This window comes from Notolepis coatsorum (genome assembly GCF_963971535.1).
Source record: "Notolepis coatsorum genome assembly, chromosome: 3".
Classification (NCBI taxonomy): Eukaryota; Metazoa; Chordata; class Actinopteri; order Aulopiformes; family Paralepididae; genus Notolepis; species Notolepis coatsorum.
The window spans coordinates 33,277,819-33,293,430 of record NC_140167.1 but is presented as its reverse complement, the minus strand read 5'-3'; the positions used below and the strand labels follow the sequence as shown (position 1 = coordinate 33,293,430).

The 15,612-nt window shown below is 49.6% G+C and overlaps 1 protein-coding gene across 1 annotated transcript in view; it reads right to left on the bottom strand.

Moving 5' to 3' along the window:
• LOC311225757 (von Willebrand factor C and EGF domain-containing protein) overlaps window positions 1–15,286 on the bottom strand; it is a 39,252-nt gene extending 23,966 nt beyond the window's left edge. The window contains exons 1-3 of the mRNA XM_084311151.1: window positions 14,529–15,286; window positions 8,578–8,739; window positions 7,976–8,149 (exon numbers count right to left, since the gene is read on the bottom strand). Of these exons, the coding sequence (XP_084167277.1) occupies window positions 7,976–8,149; window positions 8,578–8,739; window positions 14,529–14,835 (643 nt within the window). The 5' untranslated portion in view covers window positions 14,836–15,286. The remainder of the gene's footprint in view (window positions 1–7,975; window positions 8,150–8,577; window positions 8,740–14,528) is intronic.
• Between the last annotated feature and the right edge of the window lie 326 nt (window positions 15,287–15,612).

The following is a 15,612-nucleotide window of genomic DNA, read 5'->3' as shown; positions in this document are numbered from 1 at the left end:
TGTGTGGCTCTCTCTCTCTAGAAACACAGACACCCTTTCCCTCACTGTCAGATGTCCAATGAGATTAGGCCAGGGGGGGGGGGTGAGTGGGGACTGATCTTTTATCAGGCTAGAGAAGAAAAAAAAGCCTCTCCAACAATGTCAGCGAGACAGAGAGCGACACTGTGTTCTGTAGGCTATTGTCTATATGAGGGCCAGACCTGGCCCAGAATGCATGGGAATGCAAGGGTTGAATACACAGACGACTGCTCCGAGATGCACCAAACAGGTCACTGGAGACGGGCCGTAGAGAGAGAGAGGGACGTTAAGGGAACAGCCTGCAGATGTACTGTACTTCAGAGAGGCAACCGTACCTCACTGGCTAATGTGAAGAAAAGGAAGAAAAAAGACAAAGTGGGCAGGAGACACATGCCCTAGTCAGCTGCTGAAGACATTGTGGGAGCGGGAGAGTCAGTGGAGTTATGTAAGGCTGTTGGCCGCTGGGTCCTGTTTCCTCTCAGACCAAAGAAAAGAAACGGCTGATGATGATGACGATGATGATGATGATGATGATAGAAGATGAGGGCCTGGCAGGCAAGGACCTGAGCTGGCTTGGGCTGCTACTGTGGTGGCTTGGTTTTGGCTAGGGCTATGACTGAGTCTGGGTCTCAGGGTTAGGGCTGCTGTGGTGGCTTGGTTGTGACTATGGCTGAGTCTGGGTCTCAGGGTTGCTGTGGTGGCTTGGTTGTGACTATGGCTGAGTCTGGGTCTCAGGGTTAGGGCTGCTGTGGTGGCTTGGTTGTGACTATGGCTGAGTCTGGGTCCTGGTCTCTGGGATAGGCTGCGGTTGAGGCTTGCCTAAGCTGGCAGTGGGCCTTTTTGACTGAGGCTAGGTCTAGGTTTAGCGGCTGGGATTTAGGCCTTGGTTAGGACGTGTCTGTCTTGGCTTCGCCCTGCAGAAGGCTGGCTGGCCTGGCCAGTGGCTGACCCCAGAGCAGTGAGTGGGCTGACAGTGATGCTAACACGCCTCGCAGGGAAGCTCTTTGTCTAAACCGCCACACAAGCTGTGTTTTGTTTCCTCTTTGAAATCACTGCCCAGACACACACACACACACACACACACACACACACACACACACACACACACACACACACACACACACACACACACACACACACACACACACACACACACACACACACACACACACACACACACACACACACACACACACACACACACACACACACACACACACACACACACACACACACACACACACACACACACACACACACACACACACACACACACACCACACACACACACACACACACACACACACACACACACACACACACACACACACACACACACACACACACACACACACACACACACACACACACACACACACACACACACACACACACACACACACACACACACACACACACACACCACACCACACACTGGGAGAAGCAGGCTTGCCGGGCACAACAGGGGCCATGACTTCCGCAGACGACACACAGACCCAGAGCTCTGAGACGTCTCACACCCCTGCCAGCCAGTGGCGGTCTCCACCAGTAATAACCCACAAAGAGGCTGCAGCCAGGCAGAACGAATGGGCCTTTCACAGAGAGAGAGAGAGAGAGAGAGAGAGAGAGAGAGAGAGAGAGAGAGAGAGAGAGAGAGAGAGAGAGCTGAGGTGGTACAGGTGGGCCAATTCCTCTGTGGTGTGGCGGATGTCTGTTTGTACCATGGCATCATGGTGGGCAACGCTCCCATGTCCGACCCACCTCTCGTGAACTTCCTCATGCTTGTAATGAACCTTTAATACTACACTTACACACTCAAAGCTCCCCCTTTAATACTACCCCACATTACACCCATATTAACTCCCCCTTTAATACTACCCCAATACACCCATATTAACTTTCTGAGGTTGGCCACGGTGACGTGGTACCGGCTTACGCTAACATTACATAGTAACGTGACACACTGCAGTCGTGCAGAACAACTGGAGAGCTTCGGCATAGCTTCTGTTCCCCTGATGCCCTTGACTCTGTACAGGAGCTGTGGAACTTTAGGTAGTAGACTACCACACTGACATGAATCAACTTAAAATACCTTCAGACTGAGAAATGCCTTCCAGGAGGCTACTGATAGGGAAGTCCCCTAGAGTGGTGGCAACAGGTCCTTATCATGAACCCAAATATGTAAACCGTCCTTGTAACACTACAGAAGGCAGAGCCCGTCGGGCCCCAGGGCAGCCTTCTCTACTTGATACACATACTTCGTCAACAACTTGGCTGCCCCCAGTAGCAATTACCCAGTTCCCCCGTCCTCTTCATTCTTCTGCCATAGATGGATTTCCTGTTTGTAAACAGGCTGTGCTCAAGCATATCAGCAATACCGTTGAGACACGTGGCTGAGACATTCCTGGAGCTGCTGCTCTAAAAGTATAATGCCTTATGGAGAAACCATGGCCCAATGGAGAAACCATGGCCTTATGGAGAAACCATGGCCTTATGGAGAAACCATGGCCCAATGGAGAAACCATGGCCTTATGGAGAAACCATGGCCTTATGGAGAAACCATGGCACTATGGAGAAACCATGGCCTTATGGAGAACCATGGCCTTATGAAGAAACCATGGCCTTATGGAGAAACCATGGCCTTATGGAGAAACCATGGCACTCCCCTGACACAAATGGATGTAATTTTGCCACACCCAGCATGGCTGTAAGTGTGTGACACTTTCACCTGTTACATAGTTAACTTAGGCATGGATTGGTTGTTTGAATTGCTAGCCTGCCTGGCGAACAAATGAGAAGAAATTGTACTCTGTCTGATTGTTCTGATCGGAACTCTGTTAGCTTTTTGCACGTGCCCACTTGCACTGACGTAATCAGGAAACCCATCTATAATTATGAGATCTACTGTCTTCCCCGACATCTGTAATGCTTCCTGTCTCACCACACAGGATGCTGGTGTCAACGGTTGGCTCGCCACGCTACCTCTGACCCAATGAAGTCTAATGACATCAGCTTAACAGTCATATATTGTATATCCCACAGAAACCTACAAGAGATGTTTCTTTTAGATCAACAACAACAATAACAATAAAAACAACACCAAGGATGGCAATCATTGAGTAATGAGGTTCATGCCTGGAAATCTCTGATAAACAAATCAACAGATAACTGTGAGCCAGGAGGACAGAGAAGGCTAGTGTGTGAGTCAGAGAGAGAGAGAGAGAGAGAGAGAGAGAGGAGAGAGAGAGAGAGAGAGAGAGAGAGAGAGAGAGAGAGAGCCAGGCCAAAGCACTACCATGTGTGTGTTTACAAGCCCCAAGCAGAGAGACAGGGGATGCTATGTTCCAATGGATAGTTGGAAGAGTGCTGCTGGAGTGGCAGGCCACAAGATCTGCTTTCATCTTGCGCTCTCGCTCTCTCTCTCTGTCTCTCTCTCTCTGTCTCTCTCTCTGTGTCTCTGTGTCTCTCTCGCTAAATCTCTCTCTCTCTCTCTCTCTAACTCTCTCTCTCTAACTCTCTCTCTCTCTCTCTCTCTCTCTAACTCTCTCTCTCTCTCTCTCTCTCTCTCTCTCTCTCTCTCTCTCTCTCTCTCTCTCTCTCTCTCTCTCTCTCTATCTCTCTCTCTCTCTGCGTGTGCAGAGCCAGCATGTTGACCGTGTTTGCTGGGCCCCTCATGCCAAGGACAGACAGGGTTTATAGTGTGTGATAGCCGTCACACTCTAAGTGGCACGCTAAACTCTGAGCCAAATAACCGCTTGTGTCCCATAGACTGATGCTATATAGACTCCAAAACGACCCGTCGCTAAGCTAATAAGATCCTAACCACAGTGTCCCAGCCTGGTCACTGAGGAAGCTCTGGGCTGATGATAGACAGAGATCTCTCTGCCTAGACATCCAGACAAACAAGATAATTATCACACACAGACACATGCACAAACACAGATGCAGACAAAACACGCACACACACACACACACACAGGCACGCACATACACACATGCACACAGACGCGCATGCACACACACACACCCTCACACAAGCACATAACAAGTATGTGTATACACTCATGAGGACATGCAAGCTTATGCACACACATCCATGCACACAGACACACACACACACACACACACACACACACTCACACAGGCCTCTTACTTAATGACGGGCCATGGGAAAGGCTGGTGGTGTGTGTGTGTGTGTGTGTGGGGGGGGGGGGGGGTGGTGAGAACTCATAAGCTGCTGAAAAATGTTGTTTACTGTTTTCAGTGGTGTGAGTTTTTAGGCTGTCATCCTCTTTTGGACTCCGGCTTGGGGATCGAGGAGTTACGAAACACAGCAGAATAACAGCATATTGTCCAAAATGACATTGGACTCTGGGAGACAGAATTCGTCAAAACAATACAAAGTTCTGTGAACAAGCTTCCCCGGGGATTGACCTGGCGAGAGAGCCGAGTATAAAACATCCAAAATGCCAATCAACTCTAAATGTTCCGTAATAACCCCATTGTTTGTTTGCAGACCTAATCATCTCAGACGTTTTTTCCATGGCCGGCTGCCAGCCACAGTAAGCTGCTGCGCTGCCTCATCCAAAGCACCGCACTTCATCTGAACACGTCAGCAGATTGCCAAGAGAGAGAGAGAGAGAGAGAGAGAGAGAGAGAGAGAGAGAGAGAGAGAGAGAGAGAGAGAGAGAGAGAGAGAGAGAGAGAGAGAGAGAGAGAGAGAGAGAGAGAGAGAGAGAAAGAGAGAGAGAGAGAGACGGGGGAAATAAAACAGTTTCAAGGAATCACATGCCTGGGATTGGGAGTATCACCGCGATATGAGCACATTTCCTCCAAGATTCAATAAAAGTGGTGTGTAAGTCCAGCTTTTCTGGCATGGAGAAAAAAGATTCGCCTGAGTGCTAAAGCAGGGAGCATGTCTATGTTCCCCGGGTCCTCTGTTCCCCGATTGATTGATTGATTGATTGATTGAAAATTTTAGACCACCAGCCCTGATTCCAAACTCTAACCTTAACCAACTTCAAAAGAGGGCCTAAATGGGGCGGCTAGGTGGTGCAAGGCACTCACCACCAATGCTGGAGACGCTGGGTTCGAGCCCAGCTCTTCACATTGTTTTCAGTTTGGCTGGTCGGCCGTACTAATACAATTGGCAGTATTAGGGGGAGGGGAAAACTGATGGGTGGGGATCGGACGTTGTGGACAGCGACTCCTACAGGTCGGTTGGTGCGCCTGCGCAGTAGAATCAAGAAGCGATGGGGGCGGCGTCCCTCCAAAGCGCAGACCCCTGACGCTGAAAGATCGCGCTGCGCAGGTGAAAAGATGCGACGGCTGCTACCTCGAGTATCGGAGGGGACTCGTGCTATGTATGGCTTCGTCCACATTGCAGCCGGCTTGTGGGAGGCATGAAACAGCGTTCGAGATAGGGGAGGGTTGAAATTGGACGATACGAAATTGGGATGGGAGAATTTCAATCAATTAATCAATCAATCGGGGAACATAGGACCCGGGGAACATAGGGATGATCCCCTAAAGCAGACGAGACCTGCCCAACGGCCGTACAAAGGGCTTCCGTGAGATCACACACACACACACACGCTGGCACCTTCTTCAATTACACTCCTATTCTATGCGAATGTCATCAAGGGTACTACCAGCGCTCTGGGGCAGGGCCTGTACATCCCTCTCTCTCTCTCTCTTACACACACACCTCGTTGTCGTGAAAGAGGGCTGCGAAACCGAACCCGCCTTGACGCTGACGTTTTCCACTCTTTAGATGTGTTAAGTCAGGGAGAAGGGTGAATTCTTTTCATCCAGGTTTTTTTTTTTTTCTTTTTTTTTTTTTACACAGAGTGGAACGAACTGCATTCAAATAAACACCTCAGGAGTTGGGTAACACGGTGCCGGGGGATCTTCAGGAACAGAATCCTTTCACCGCCCGACTGTCTCTTCACAACTCTGTCTTTCTTTCTCTCTCTCTCTCTCTCTCTCTCTCTCTCTCTCTCTCTCTCTCTCTCTCTCTCTCTCTCTTGATCATCTTTGTCCCTCTCTTGCATTCCCTCTCGCTCTCAATCTGACCTCTCCCTCCCCCTCCTTCGCTCCCTCCTCTCTCTCTCTAAACGTTGGCACGGGAGGCTCTGTGGAGGACGCTCTATCTACCGGTCTGTACCTGTGATTTTTCACAGGTGGTAGCTGATTCGTAAGCAGGATCCAGATCACCGCGTCATGACTCGCTGTAACGTCGCTCTATATATATGCTTAATATTCTGCTCTCCGCACAAGCCCAAGCTGAGAAATCAGATGTATGTGATGCTGTGCTGTTGCCAATGTGATTTGTACCAGTAAGCGGAGGGTGAAATCGACATTCATTCAACAGGGTGGCTAGATGGAAAGATCAACTGCTGGTATGGTAAATGGAGCTTTGTGTTTGTTAAGGTCTGTGAATCTATTTCAGTCTCTGGTATCAGTGCCATATCTCAACGCTGCGCTTAAAGCCCCGGTCAGTGATTTTAGTTCAGTGTGGGTTATATTCATGTACAGTCTTGGCGAGTTTGATCTGTAGAGAGAGAAAGTGAGCTACTTGGAACCCACTGTAAATCAGAATACAGATCTGTTTACAAACACTGCCACCATAAACAAACATTTCCTGACCACAAAATAGAGCAAATACAATTAAAACCCCATAATTACCCGTTGTCCAGTGTTAGTCCTTGCACCAAGACCCTCAGTTAATCAACTAGAGAATGAAACATGTCTCCGTCTTCTTATTTTCTAGTGGGGGGCCACCAACTTGTTTACGTTCGGATCACTGATTGGGCTTTTAACCTCTTAAGCCCTAGCCACATTTTCTGAAAATGTGCCTAAAACTACATACCCAAGTAAATGGAAGATTGCTCCACTTCTACAAGATCCATTTGCATGTTCTTGGTATCTAAGGACATCTATGGACCTCAGGGAATGTATTCCCAGTTTTTTTTTGCCATTTTTGATGGTGAATAACACCATGCTAACATTCACCTAAAGTTAAAGATTCACTCAGCACCTTCCTGAGATCAAGTGTACTAAGAATCTAAGCAAATGAATAAAGGACAGATGATTTACAGGTTTGTTTTAGATACAGTACTGAATTTTGCCATCCGGACATATGCAATTTGAAATATGAATATAGAATATAGAATATCAGGCCTATGAATGACCTTATTATGGCCAAGTCCTACATCTATGGATCGGGCCAAATCTCCTATTTCCAATGGCAGAGTTAGTATTTAGTACCACCAGGCGCCCGTTACAGGGCAGCAAAGACCGTAAATGAAATCTACTGTAAGTACAGTTACTTTTGTATGATGTCCATAGCTCCGCCATTTCTTACCGGATTGCGACGTGTTTTCTTTCTAGACGTTCACAGAAAGGTAACACAACAGTATACGTTGTATTTTATGGCAATAACGTTCAGGTTTGTTCGACCTGTGAGATATAATCACAAAAATCACATCAGAAGAATTACGTGAACATTTTTTGGACTTCCGTTGTCAACGGCTGGTGTGAGCTGGGTAGTGTAGTTTTATGACATTTCAACGTCCATCGAAAGCCCTGGGTCTCCTCTTTCTTAGGACTACAACAATTTCATGAGTGCTTCTTCTTCTCACATCTAAATCGTCTGCTTTCCGGTGCAATGCGCAGAGATTTTTTATAAGCTCATATTTCTCTTATACACTTATAATCATTGGTAAACAAACGTAGTGCTGAGAATATACACATTGCCTGCTATTTTGATAGGGTTAGGGTCTTTACTCTTGTCTCCATTTGAAAAAGAAAGGCAATATTACTTAATACGGACTGTATTGATCCATATATGAAGTGAAATCAATCTCGTACCAGGCCGATCGGGCTTAAGAGGTTAATAACCTTGCTGAGTAATAGCTGGTCGTAGGTGGAGGTTGTCTGGGGGGGGGGGGTTTACCTGTGGCCTCCTGGCACTGACTGCGGTTGATGTAGGAGAAATGGTGGTGACAGCTCTGGGACTCGCACACGCAACCCTCGGCTGTCAGGTTACACCCCGAGAACATGCAGGCCGGGTTGGACGGCCCCACAAACCTCTCCCTGTGCCTCTCCCGGTGCTCGTGTCTCCGACCCTCTGGAAGACACACACACACACACACACACACACACACACACACACACACACACACACACACACACACACACACACACGTCACACACACACACACACACACACGACACACACACACACACACACACACACACACAACACACACGTCACACACACACACACACACACACACACACACACACACACACACATACCCCACGGTCATCGATGAGTCACAGACAATGGCACCACACAAGAGTGAGTGGGGCACCGCCAGACAAAGCCTGAAAGTGTGTGTCATCACCATGATATGTAAGGAGCATTAGTCACCTAATATGCCACATCTGTTATGGATTAGCAACTTTCAATGGATCACATTCTTCATTCTGGGAGCCTGGGTGCATGCATTTGTGTGTGTATGAGTGTATACGTGTGAAGGGGGGGGGGGTCACCTGTCTTGCTGGCCTTCATGCAGGTCTCCTGGTCTGAGTAGGTGAAGGAGCCCAGACACGAGTGACGGGCATCACACACACACTGGCCCCCCGCTCTGTCGCAACCTGTCATCAGGGGGCAACGCTCGTCCTCCAGGCCCGCCTCCGGATGGTCAGGGAGCTCTGTGGAGAGGAGAGGAGGATGAGGGGAAAAGAGGAGAAGAGAGAAGAGGATGGGAAGAGGAGAGAAGAGAGAAGAGAAGAGAAGAGAAGAGAAGAGAAGAGAAGAGGAGAGGAGAGGAGAGGAGAGGAGAGGAGAGGAGAGGAGAGGAGAGGAGAGGAGAGGAGAGGAGAGGAGAGGAGAGGAGAGGAGAGGAGAGGAGAGGAGAGGAGAGGAGAGAGAGAAGAGAAGAGAAGAGAAGAGAAGAGAAGAGAAGAGAAGAGAAGAGAAGAGAAGAGAAGAGAAGAGAAGAGAAGAGAAGAGAAGAGAAGAGAAGAGAGAAGAGAAGAGAAGAGAAGAGATGAGATTAGGAAAGAATGCGACCAGCACTAGTCCACTTAATTTCTATTTTGATTTAACCGAACAGCAGGAAATTTGATGCGGTAACAGGCCAGGAGGAATCCCATCCCCCTCGGGCTGCGGGGTCAGCCAGGTTACAGTGACTATAATAAAGTACATCCAGTTGGACGGAGCGTTATTGAAGTGACCAGGAGGTTCAGGAGGAGGTAGCAGCAGCGTCGCTGGCCTGGCTGCACCGTCCCTCCCTCCTCCCTCCTCCCTCCTCCTCCTCCTCCCTCCTCCTTCCTCCCTCCCCAGTCATGCCGAGCTGCCTGAGCCGTTGAACCCATATGTTTGCTTTTGTTCCACACAGCGTGGGGCCCTCCCAGGGTCTGGGGCCCTCCCGGGGTCTCCGTCCCTGCCGGCTGCTTGAACTCCCCCGCTCTGTGTAATGCCATCTCGGTCCTGCCCCGTTACCAGGAGCGAGCGCCGTGGCCCGACTGGGCCCCCTGTGCCTGGTAATCTGTGGCCCTTGAGATGGCACCTGGAGGATTAGTCCCACGTGGACATACATGTGTGTAATGATAAAGAAGTAGGATATGGGGGGGGGGGGGGGGGGCAGTGGGTAGGGGGGGAACATAGCGGCCCCTTGTCCCGTGTGAGCTGAAGAACTACCGTACCCCCATGGGATCAGAAGACCGCCCGTGCATCATGCCTCGGCCCCCTTCACATATACAATCACACGTGTATCCACACACACACACACACACACACACACACACACACACACACACACACACACACACACACACACACACAAACTACCGCCTTTAGCACACCCTCATCTATAGTCCTCAAGGACCCCTCAGGGTGGCCAAATGTGTGCCTGCCGGAGAGTAAACAGCCTGAGACAGATGGTAACACCAAGTCTCTCCCAAGGTCTTGGCTCCCGGGCCCCCAATCAACAACAATGCAGAGGAGGGATGATTGCAGTTTATCAAAATAATCAGGCTTTTCTCTCAGACAGGTCCGGGAAGCCAAGGTATAGCATCATTCAGAATGTACCACGACAAATGGCATTAAAACGAAGCCATTGTGTACGTAATAAAAGAGAGATACATTCAGAGACGTATGACTAATTGAAGCAAAGCCTCAGGGGATGAGAATCCCTTTCACTATCTGTTTGGGGTTAGACAGTAATATGAGTAAAAGATTACAGGGTTGGAACGCCACCGTAACACTTTTAAGCACTGTAAATAATAATAATAGAAATCACATGTTGTTGGATTCTTATTAATCCAAAACAGATATGTTTTATGGGAGAATGGGGCTTTTGTCTCTGTACGCAATTACAAGCCTAAAAGTAAACCAATATAATTGCGATAGCGATCTGTATTATGCGCTGTCCAACAGACAACTTTTTTCCAAGGTGTTCACTTTCGGGTTGAGTGGATGTTATTTGTGTGAATATTTCCTCTGCAGACTTCAGGAATAACAGCGACAAGTTATTCCTGGTGAGTGACAGATGTTCAGGGTCCCTATGATAGAAAGCAGCCTATAGTGGGAGAGAGAGGGAAGTGGGAAAAAAAGGGCACAGCGATATTGACCTTGAAATCTCATCTGGTGCCATGGAGATTGTCTATCAACCTGGCCTGAGTACCAGTAGTTAAGAGGTTCTCACAGACAGACAGACAGACAGACAGACAGACAGACAGACGGACGGACGGACGGACGGACGGACGGACGGACGGACGGACGGACGGACGGACGGACAGACAGACAGACAGACGGACGGACGGACGGACGGATAGACGGACGGACGGACAGACGGACAGACGGACAGACAGACAGACAGACAGACAGACAGACGGACAGACGGACAGACGGACAGACAGACAGACACCTTTGAAAGGTTCTCGCAGACAGACAGATTTTGAAAGGTTCTCCCACATCGTCAAAACTTTCCCTAGCGATTTCCTTTCACCTTAAAATGATCCCCATCTCCACATTTTTCCACCTTGAGGCCTTCCTGTGCCTGGGAGGCTATTTTCATTGAGGTGGTGGTGGCGGTGGTGGTGGTTGTCTGTGGCGGGGACGGGGTGCTAAATCTGGCATGCAGGAAAAGGCAGGTAGGAGTCAGGGGGAGGTAGGCAAAACAAATGAGAGGTTAGAGTTGGGGGACTGGGGATTGCTCTGTTATTATTAAATAATGATTAGCTTGACCCCGGAGATAGGAAGAGCAGTCAGCTGGTCTGGTCTGGTCTGGTCTGGCCTAGCTCCGGCCCATGTCTCGACCTGTGTGGTCTGGTTTGGCATGTTCTAATCTGGCCTTGCCCGCTCTGCTCTAACTTCTAGCCAGTGTGGTGTGTGAGTGTGGTGTGTGGCGTGCCGTGGTGCGGCGTGGTGTGGCCTGGCTCTAGCCAGGGTCTGCAACCCCCGTCCCAAGGGACTCCTCTGTCAGCCACGGAGACTGCTTGTCTTGGCATCCAGTGGTGGGATGGGAGAGTTGACCTCTGGAGGCCCTCTGGCTGATAGCGAGCTAAAAAGGAAGTCTTTGAAAACGTTAGATAATGCCGGAGGAAGTGGACGGCATGTGAAGGGGGCACGGTGTACACAGCGTCCGGTCCCTTTAGGACAGACGGGCGGTCTGTTAGGTGGTATGTTAAGTGGCTGTGGAGAGAGTGGGAAGACCAAGAGGCACGGGCACACGGTGTGAAGTTCAAAACTAAAACAGCCTCCTGACAGACCAGGTCACATCTGCGATGTGGCAGAACTAGGCCCCGGTTCCAACACAGGTGACGGCAGGTCACATGGAGGACATTACCAAATATCTGTCCCTGGCAGCAGCAGGTCCCGGTGGTCGCAAACAAGGCAGCAGCGTCAGGAGTAGATGAGCCCAAACTTTCACTTTCATTTCTTGTGCTCAGGGTGCCTCGAGTTCGGTCTGAGCTTGGAAAGTCTGCCTTCTCCTACGATGCTCCGTACACATGGAATACCCTGCAAAAGACTCTAAAGCTCGGAACATTCCCGTCATTCATGGAGTTTAAAGGCATTGCACTTGACCTATGTACTGAATCATGTAATTGTTTTTAATCCATCATTGTAGTAATTGTAATTCATTGTAATTATTAACTGTTATGATATTTGTGTCCTTTGTTAACTCGTCATCACTGTAAATGAGGGAAACCTCATTTTCACGAGTATAAATAAAGGTTTGAAATGAAATTTCGACTCGTTGTTTATACTTGATATAGGCATTCCAGCATGTTGTTTACTGTAACCTGTGGCTAGATGATTATTACTCTGTGGGGTCCGTGGACAAAAAGACGGTTTAGGAACACAATGAAAAAGCCTGAGTAACGTCTCCCCCTCACACATTATGCTACTCATCACCTGTACCACGGGCTTGTTAGGGCTCCACGCTAGGCACCCACTCCCCAGACACTGACCACCCAGAAAAACTAGCGTCCGTGAGCAGAGAAAGAAGGGATCAGGCAGCGGAAGCGTTTAGCCCCTACTCCTGATTGCAAACCTAATCACTTTAAGACCCTGGCCCAGGCCTGAGGAGGCAAATGTGAGATCAGGATCAGCCGCCTGCCCACCGTGGCCCCTGAGAGGTGTTGATTTACCCCCACCTAGACCCTCGGGGAGTGCATGTGTGCGTGCGTGCGTGTGTATATGTGTGTATGAAGGAGGGGTCAGCAACATGCTCCAAGGCCCCCGGAGCCACGGGACCAGAGGCACGACTCAATCAGAGGAGCCATTAACTCTCCCTCCTGTTTCTAAAGCTGTTGATTTAAGGAAGGGTTGCTACTATAGGCTATATGGATGTGGAGGATTAGGGTCGTTCAGCCCTTTAGCCTAACCTTTAAATTAAGCCCAATCAGGAGCGGCGTCTCCTGGGATGGCACAGGGCCGGACCCAGGGGCCCCCCACCCCCACCACCAGGCCGCCCCAACCTGGACCACCCCACTACAGAGCGATGATGATGCAAGGTCACTGGGATCCGGACGCCCATACGGGGGCTGCTTACTCTCTCCTATCTGTCCAGTCGGTCCCCTTCAATCACCCCTGAGCGGGCTGGAGAGAGCGCAGGTTGGCAGAGGGACAGGGCAGCGGCCGAGGTGATCCTCGCCATGCCTACTACTGCTCCCAGAGGGGAAGCCATTGGTACTTCACCCACTGTGTGTGTGTGTGTGTGTGTGGAACCTGACACCCTAAACATCCCCTGCTACGGGGCACTAACCACACTTTAAAGCAGCTCTGATGAATAGCTACCTCCGTTTAACGCGGACACAAACTCTCGAGGCTGCGTCTCTTTGAAGCTCGTAATCATGTGTAAAATGAGCACGCGAGACCGTGTGGAAGCGGTCTAGCTCTGGCTATAGAGTGGGAGTGTGATGAGGAAAGTATAGAGCGCTGGGGATTCATAGGATCAGCCAATCAGAACCTGCTGGAGGGAGACTTTTGCAATCGCCCAGCAGCAGTAACCCTCCGAGGAGCCCTCTGAGACACACGCACACACACCTACACACACACACACACACTTACACACACACACCTACACACACACACACACACACACACACACACACACACACACACACACACACACACACACACACACACACACACACACACACACACACACACACACACACACACACACCACTGTTGCCCATTGATTGTGTAAGCCATTCCTACAGTACAAGCCAAGCGGACAGCTTATTTATTTCAGAATCAAATTAAGACAGCGTAATTAATTTAAGACCTCAATAATCCAAGTGAATGAACACAATTACACGGGAAGTCCATCCCCCTTTTTTTTTTACATCACACAAACGAGAAAGGTAATTTTTGTCTCATCTCGAGTCAACATCCTCCAGAGAAATGTCTGGTGGAATGGTATATAGATAGGAGATGGGTATTGCACTTCAGTAAATGCCAATGTGCTTATAGTGCCAGAGCCCCTTGCCAGACTAAAAGAACACAGCTTCACTCACGGGGGAGAGTGAGCCGTTGAACAGCACTCCTCTCTTGCCAGTCAAGAGCCCTCCTCACGAGCCCTCCTCACTGAGCCCTCCTCACTGAGCCCTCCTCACTGAGCCCTCCTGCCTCCTCAGACCTGGGGAGCTGCTTCAGGCTGCTCGTGACGACGAGGTAAACACTGACGCAGTCAATGGAGTCATAGCCTGACTGACACTTGAATAGTGACGATGCCCTCGAGCCACTGAGTGGGATGGAACACTGTCTGCCAAACCGATAGCCAATATCCATTAGAAGAGGAATAGGAGCTCTCTCTTTTATTATAGTATTATAATAAAAGGATTACATTGAATTATTAAATCATCATCATCCGATGCCGGTACAGCATGTTATTGTAGAACACACACAAAAAAAAGGATCTTGAAAGTTTTCACTAAATTATACTGATCATGAAATGTAGTTTTAAGAGGTTACATATAATACGCACCTTTGCAAACTCCAACTCCGGGGACCGTCGCCGGTCCAGTTTGGTTGACAGAGGCGCAGGTCAGTCCCAGCGCGCAGTAGCCCAGCGCCCAGTCCTGCCCGCCGCACGGCTCCCACTCCAGGCGGGCGCACCGGTCACAGCAGCCGCACGGGTCCCTGGCCGCGGTCCGGCCGCCCTCGCTGCAGCCGTGCGGGGCTTCTCTGACGGGACATGTCCGCAGATCACACGGCGTGCATTCATGAGCTCTGAGCGCACGCACCAGGATAAAGACATTCAAGAACGCGACAAAACACTTGCTGAACATCATTAAAAAGCGGAGGGTTTCACAGTGAGTTTCCAAAGTATTTCCCCCCTTCTGTCAAAACCACATGCAACCTGCGCAGCAGTGTCTGTTGTTGGTCGTATCTCCAAAAGTTAGAAAGTTTTCTCTTGAAAAAGGAATGAAAACGTTTTTGGGAAGCGGTGTTATATTATTATAACGCCTTTGCCCGAGCCTGCCGTTTTAACAGTAGGCAGCGCGGGAGGCCACTTCACGGGACGGGAGCACCTCGGGGCAGTGTGCGGGGGAGACACCTCTCGAGCCTGCTGCGTTACTGGGGGCAATATGATCCACACGCAAAGGTTCGATGCCGCAAGCAGGTAGGCGCACTTCCAAAGCGTGTCGTTTTGGTCAAATAATAAAATAATACATTCCAGACACGAGCTATGATGGGACATCCAGTAGTATCTGCGCCGCTGAGAGAGGAGGATGCCCTGACAGCAATACACAGGGAGGCAATCTGAGACGTAAATTGACATTACAGGCATATAGAAATTACTATCCCCTCCCCTTGACTGACACCGGCGCCGTCCAGTCACAAGTAGCGAACGGAGGGAGGATTTTGAACTCTGTCGGCAAGCCCCTTTCGTTGCGCAATATTATACTGAATGCAACGTTTATCATCATCTGAATGTGAGATTACAGCATGCTATACTATTAGGCCAGGTGCACTGTTGTGCTTTACAGACAAAAAACACATTAGAATATAAATATGATATGATTCTCGGTGGCAAACACACCTACAATTGACAAGACCGTGTTGTT